This window comes from Gavialis gangeticus, unplaced genomic scaffold (genome assembly GCF_001723915.1).
Source record: "Gavialis gangeticus isolate Ggan-Ray unplaced genomic scaffold, GavGan_comp1, whole genome shotgun sequence".
Classification (NCBI taxonomy): Eukaryota; Metazoa; Chordata; order Crocodylia; family Gavialidae; genus Gavialis; species Gavialis gangeticus.
Window position 1 is genome coordinate 27,560,080 of NW_017728998.1, and position 6,406 is coordinate 27,566,485.

The 6,406-nt window shown below is 41.9% G+C and overlaps 1 protein-coding gene across 1 annotated transcript in view; it reads right to left on the bottom strand.

Moving 5' to 3' along the window:
* The window catches only part of SHCBP1 (SHC binding and spindle associated 1), a 30,178-nt gene that overhangs the window by 5,880 nt on the left and 17,892 nt on the right, over nt 1–6,406 (bottom strand). Inside the window, exons 7-9 of the mRNA XM_019505283.1 lie at nt 6,131–6,299; nt 4,184–4,304; nt 907–1,038 (exon numbers count right to left, since the gene is read on the bottom strand). Coding sequence (XP_019360828.1) covers nt 907–1,038; nt 4,184–4,304; nt 6,131–6,299 — 422 coding nt within the window. The remainder of the gene's footprint in view (nt 1–906; nt 1,039–4,183; nt 4,305–6,130; nt 6,300–6,406) is intronic.

Here is a 6,406-nt window from a genome sequence, read left to right on the forward strand (position 1 = left end):
CCCCCCTCCTCCCCCCCCCACTCCTCCTCCCTCTTCTCAGTTTCTGGTGCCCTGAAATACTGCCTTCCAAATCCCCAAATCTTTTTCCTAATTGATTTGGAGGGTTTTTTGTTTTCCCTATTCAATCCAAATAGAGCTGAATCTTCTCCGAATTGAACTGGCGACCAAAGCTTTGCACACCCCTAGTGTCTGGTCTATGGGAAAAGGAGAGGCTGGTTCAGATATAGTAAGTTATTTCCAAGGCAATTCTTTGCCAGAGATGTGTCATTCTCCAAACAGGACCAAAAACATTCAACAATTCAGGGCATTTATACACATACTTTGTTTGATGCTACAAGCTAAAAATCTAGTGTGCAAGAGCAGACTCAATTAATCGAGTCTGCAGAGCACGTGAGTTGAAGCGCCCAGCGCTGCATCACGTCCACTTGTATAAATGGTGAAATGCGTGTAAGCATGCAGAAAATGGCAATGGTGCACTTTTGAACTAAAACACCTTTGATGAGTTTTAGTTCAAAAGCGCACTGCCACCATTTTCTCAGCACTGATGTGCATTTTGCTGTTTATGTGAATGCATGCGCTGCAGCGCTTGATCCTGCAGCACATGCATGTGTACAAATACCCTCAGAAAGGTACACTTAGCAGATAAAACAGTTTTATCTGCTAACTTAAGAATGAAGATAAGAGTCATTGGCAGGCAGGACAATGGCTAGAAATGACACTAATTTCCAGATTATTCATAACTGGGGAAAAAATGAAGGTATAATATTTATACCAATAAGGGACATTTAATACTAATTTCTGAGAAACCAGTAGGCTTGAATGTTTGATCCTAATTAAATTAACAAAGGTATAATTCCATCAGTTGTCAAAGCAGAAAAAATAGACACAAGGATAATCAATACTTACTTAAGACTCCCTCCACTGCATCATGCTGAACAAACTTCAAATTAGAGATTCTTACATTGGCCCCTGAACAGTCAACAAAACTGTCTCCTTTCCCTTGTTTTTCTATGACAATATCATCTGGCAGACCATAACCTTAAAAGAAGAGGTTAGATTAGGATAAAATTCATGTGCAAACATGCTACTGTAGTTCACAGCTGAACTTAAGAGCTCAATACCTACCACAACTGTGAAATTGGAGTTAGAGGCCTACCACCTGAGTTCTATCATCCTAAATTCCCCCTCCCCTCAATCACTTAGGCTACCCACAATCCTCCTTTTGATATCAACTTGCTCTAAGATGACATAATGGGTACCCTTAAAACAGTGGTTTTCAACCTGTGGTCGGCAGACACCTGGAGGTCCACAGACTATGTCTAAGAGCTCCACGAAAGATGTTTATGATCAAAAGTATGCAAATACCCATACTTACAATTCAAAGGGGTTTACACCTCTATTCAAAATTTCCAAAGGGGTGCACATCAGCAATTGAACTGTTTTAGGGGTCCACAAATGAAAAAGAAATTTGAAAACCACAGCCCTACAGCACACAGAGAAGGCTGAGGCTCCAAATGGCTGCTTCATCCGAACATAACTCCCCTTGACGTAGAGGGAATGAGTTTCAATGACTGCACTACTGACTTCTGTATTTAAATAAAACAGGTCAAAACCTGAACATCATTTGACAAACAGAGGGTTTCAGCTGAATTAATGATAAAAATAATTTTCTGAAGCATATGGCACCACTGATTTACTAAGCCATCCAGAGCCGTCAGCATTCAAATACTTACAGAAAAAATTATGAGCAGGTAAAGCATGTATTGCTTGTCATAGGCAAGAATTAAGATAAGGAAAGTGATAATGTGGCTACTATTAAAACTGCTTCAATCCTATCACTTCCCAAAAAACAACTGTGCAGAAGCTCCAGTTAAGTGTCAGAGTGTGACACCAGTTGTACTGAGTATGTAAATACCTTGATGTACAGAAAAAAATTAAAAGCAGTATTTGGAAAACTTAGCAGCTAGTTTTGAAGAGCCAAATACAAAATAAAATTAGGTTTCAACAGAGACAGTAAGAGATTCAGAAATTGCCATTCCCCTCATGTAAGGGTGCTTCTGGGAAGAATAGTGGCAGTAGGTTCAAAGTGCACAACTTCGGACAGCAAATGAGATATTTTCCCAGCCGAACTACTCAACACTTGAGAAACAGAAAGGAGAATTACTATCCAAAGATAAGAGCTTTGGGATTATCACTAATTGTAGTCAACCTGCTTTACACTCATCCCCGAAACAGTATCCCTAAGAATAGGGTTGGGGAGAAGAAAGCAGATAAAGCTATTCCACTTGCTCTATGGCACTTCTATAGAGGGCCTCAGGGAGTGAAGACTACACCGTGGAACCTAAAGCAAACATGTTAGTTTCTAGTGCTAAAACGGAAGATCCCAGATAAAGTTGTGGCCAGTTAACAAAATGTTCTCATTGAGAGTTAAGTAGTAAAAATTTCAAATGCGAACATTTTAAGTTCTGAAAATGTCACTAAGCTGGTACTAATAGCTGCCAATCCAGCTGCTATCTCCATCATGTTCCATTACGCATTTTTCCCCATATAGGACTTAAGACATTGGCACTGTACAGAAAGGTTATCATGAATCTGGGGGAAAATATGTATTCAGACAGCTCGAATACACCCATACACATGGAGTCAACTAAGTGAATTTTTTGTCGCTATACTAATCTTTGTCCTTTTTATGGGTGAGCTACATTAGTTTTGTGTAGGAACTAAATCTATGGGAACTATATGTAAATTGCTACAGTAATGTCTAAAATGTCAAGGTTACTGTTTTCAAATCTGCTCTTAACTTCCACATGCTCAGGGAGAGCAGGGTCTGGCAGTAAGGGGAGCGAGGAAGGGGAAGGGGCTGCCAGGGGAAAAAGTTGTGGGGAAACAGAAAGCAAAGGGCTACCTGACCCCCCCCAGATTTATTTTTCCTACTGTAGCAGTGGGAGAGGGACAAATTCAAGGTAAACCTCCAATAATTAGATTCGATACCTGGAAAAGTATAACAAATCTATAAATGTTTCATATATAGAACCTAATTCTTGGGGGAGTAGTCTTAATCAGGGTCATCTTCTGTTCAAGTAAATATGTATATACACACAGATCATGTTCAGTATCGAACTCCTATAAGCAAAGTTCTTAGCTTGTCTCTTACTCTGTTAGGTATGCCCATTGCAAGTGCTGTACTACTTGCAGACTCTCAGAATGTCCCTCTCACAGACTGAGGCCATACTTTTCAGATGAGGAAAGTAAAGTAAAAAAAAAAATAATACCTTGGCACAGGACACACAAGAAGTCGGGGGCAAAGCCAAGAATAGAGTTCAAGTACTTCTACATTGCGGTCTAGTACTTAATCCACAAGGCTCCATTACCACTAACTGGCAAAAGCCATATCATAAAGATATTAAATATTTACTAGCATGCTAACAAATGCTCATAACATAAGCAATAACTTTGTGGTATAACATTGTCAATAAGCAATGTTATACCACATGAAAAGGAGTACATTTTACAGTGCTCTCTCTCAATGGGGAGGAAGGAAAATGAGCTCCCTTAATGGCTCACAAAAATTTGACTAGAGTGGGACAAGTCTTCTTAACCAGCCAGTCAGTGAACTTGTCCTCCATGCGCACGTGCACACACACACAAAAACACACACACACCCTGAGGGATCTTTAACTTTTAGATTTCAGTAACTGAGGATTGTTTACCTTCAGCTTTTATAGTCAGTGCACTGCAATTTAAGCATAGAAGCTACCCTTGTACTTGGAAAACTAAATCCAGGCTTCATTGTATGCTCCTGCCAGTTTTTTGCCAGCCAAATAATTAGAAAGCGATTGAATAAGTTCATCTAAACACACGGCATGAAAAAAATCCTAAAAACTTGGAATAGATTTCTTCTTCTGAAGTATCATCCAGGCTAATTTGCAGCTGTAGCTATTATACTCTCATCCTTCCTGGGCACTGGTAACAGCTGAAACCAGTCCAGACATTTGAAAGTTGCAACGTTCTGGGTCCTGGAAGCAGGACCTCTCAGGAATGGCAAGGCAGGCAAAAAGGCTGGCACACTCCAGCCAACCCACTCCCTGCAGTTCGCGAGTCCTTTGAGCAGTTCACTTGACTTCTGTAAAACCTACCAAGGCATATTAGTTTCAGGCTCTTCCACACTAAAAGAACCTCCTACCTTCCAGTTCAATGGAGTCAGCAATGCAGAACATGCCATCTACAATGTAATGACCAGGGCAGATTATGACCGTGTCCCCTTCATAGCAGGCATTCACAGCTGTCAACAGATCACTATGGAACTAGAAAGAGACAAACAACACAATCAGCTACTGAAAAAGCAGCAACACTGGCTTGAGTTTATAACATCCGTATTTCCTTTTAGTTTAAATGCTGCTGGGTAGTGAAAACACTCTAGCCACTGCCTAGAGGAAACCCATTCAATGGCACCTACAGTGTACAGTCACTCCTTTGTGTTCAAACAGGGCTTTGCGTTGAAGCATAACAACGAGCTTCACGAACAGCAATTTAACCTCAAAACAGCCCTGTGAGGTTTGTACCAACCCCATTTGCAGATAGGGAAGGAAGTGAAGAATATCAGACTTGGAAAAAGTCTACAGGCATGCAGGCAAGCCTGTTTGTCTGTATCTTGAGCAACTTGCCTGAAGTAGAAAGAGCATATATGGCAGAGAAGAAACTAAACACACACAAATGCCCTCTCACTCCTGGACCTGGTGCCTCCAAAACAGGACTCAGAGGGTGCATCCCCAAGAGCTCCCAGGAACATGCATTTCCCCAGGGACAACAAGCAGCAGCATATACTTGTGCCACTTCTAGTTGTTGCCAGGCACACCCCTGCACGCACACTCTGATGTGCGACAATTGCCTTAGGTGGGCTAGGGGAGGCTGAGGTCAGCACCTGAGATGGTCCCAGCAGCCTTACCTGGGATCCTAGGGCCCTCCTGGGGCTGCAGCAGCAGCAATCCAGGCACACAGAGCCTGGCTAGCAACTGGAGCGTGGCTCTGGCCAGACAGGCTCCAGTTTCAGGAGGCATACTCTGCTGCCACATGCACCACCCCAATTTTTTTTGGCGCATTTTTTTTTTGACACTGGGATCTTCCAGTGTCAAAAAAAACCCACGGCACTGCCAGTTAGCAGCACTGCAAATGCCTGTATGTTTGGCACATGTGCTTTGCAGAGCCGCAGGCAGATTTGCAGAACCACAAACTGCACATGCATGCTCGTGGGGACATGCCCAGACAGTGCCATAGCAATGCAGGACCCACCCTGCCACATGTCATGTGTTCAAAGCCACCAGTATGGGCAGGCTAGCATCAGCTGTGACAGTGGGATTCTACTCTGGTGAATGGCAGAAAAGGATTAGTACAGGTCAACTTCATCTCAGCAATTTCTAGATTGATCACACATTTGTGTGAATGTGTGTTAAGATAGTTTTCCAAGTATCAGCCCAGAAAACCCACTAACAATCTGACAATCAATCAAGGTTTTTTTCCTTATATCACCAGTAAGTTATATTCCTAAAGCCATATTTAGACACACTAATATCTGAGCACCCAAATAGCTGTTGTGATTCACCCAGCTATAACTCATGTGCGACTAAAGCAAGTAAACAATTCCATTTACACACAGAACAGAATCCAGACCACTAATGAAGCAAAGCAACAAATCACAACTGCTAGTGAATTAAGAGACGGACAACTGAAACGTGAACAGAACAGAACCAGAACCTGATCAAGTAAAAAGTAATGCATTTAAATAAAATGTGCCCAGGTACCTTGAAACTCAATGTAAAGTAGCATGCCTTCCTCAGTTTTATTTATAATGTTACAGGGTAACAATGCAGGGCAGTTTCCCATTCCTGTCTCAGAGAGAAACAGCTTGTAAAAGAGAATTTAACAAACAAATGATAATCAAATACATTCATTGTGCCTTCCGACCTTACTATTGACTGCTTATAGTATATGGTATCTACTGTTCATGGCCAAGATTAAGTCCCCTCAACGGAAGTCCTTATATATACAGAAGTAAACATCGCAGACAAATAGGTTAATTGATAAAGACAGAGAACATGCTTCAAAGATAAAAGGGGACCCCCTGCTATTTTACCTGTATTTCTAGTTCTTCATCAGGGGGCTCAGGATAAAGCTTGTCCCTGAGCAGGGAGTGCAGCAGACTTGACATCATGGTAGAGGACACAACGTGAGTGATCTTGGTACCTGTTGGACGTGTGCCCTTGGCTTGGAGGCCAGTGTGCTTTTCATAACCAAACACATACCTGAAAAAACAATAAAGCCATCATGTCTTTCCTGAGACGAGAGGGGGAGAAAAGCAAGCTACACACACACACACACACACACACACACACACACACACACACACACA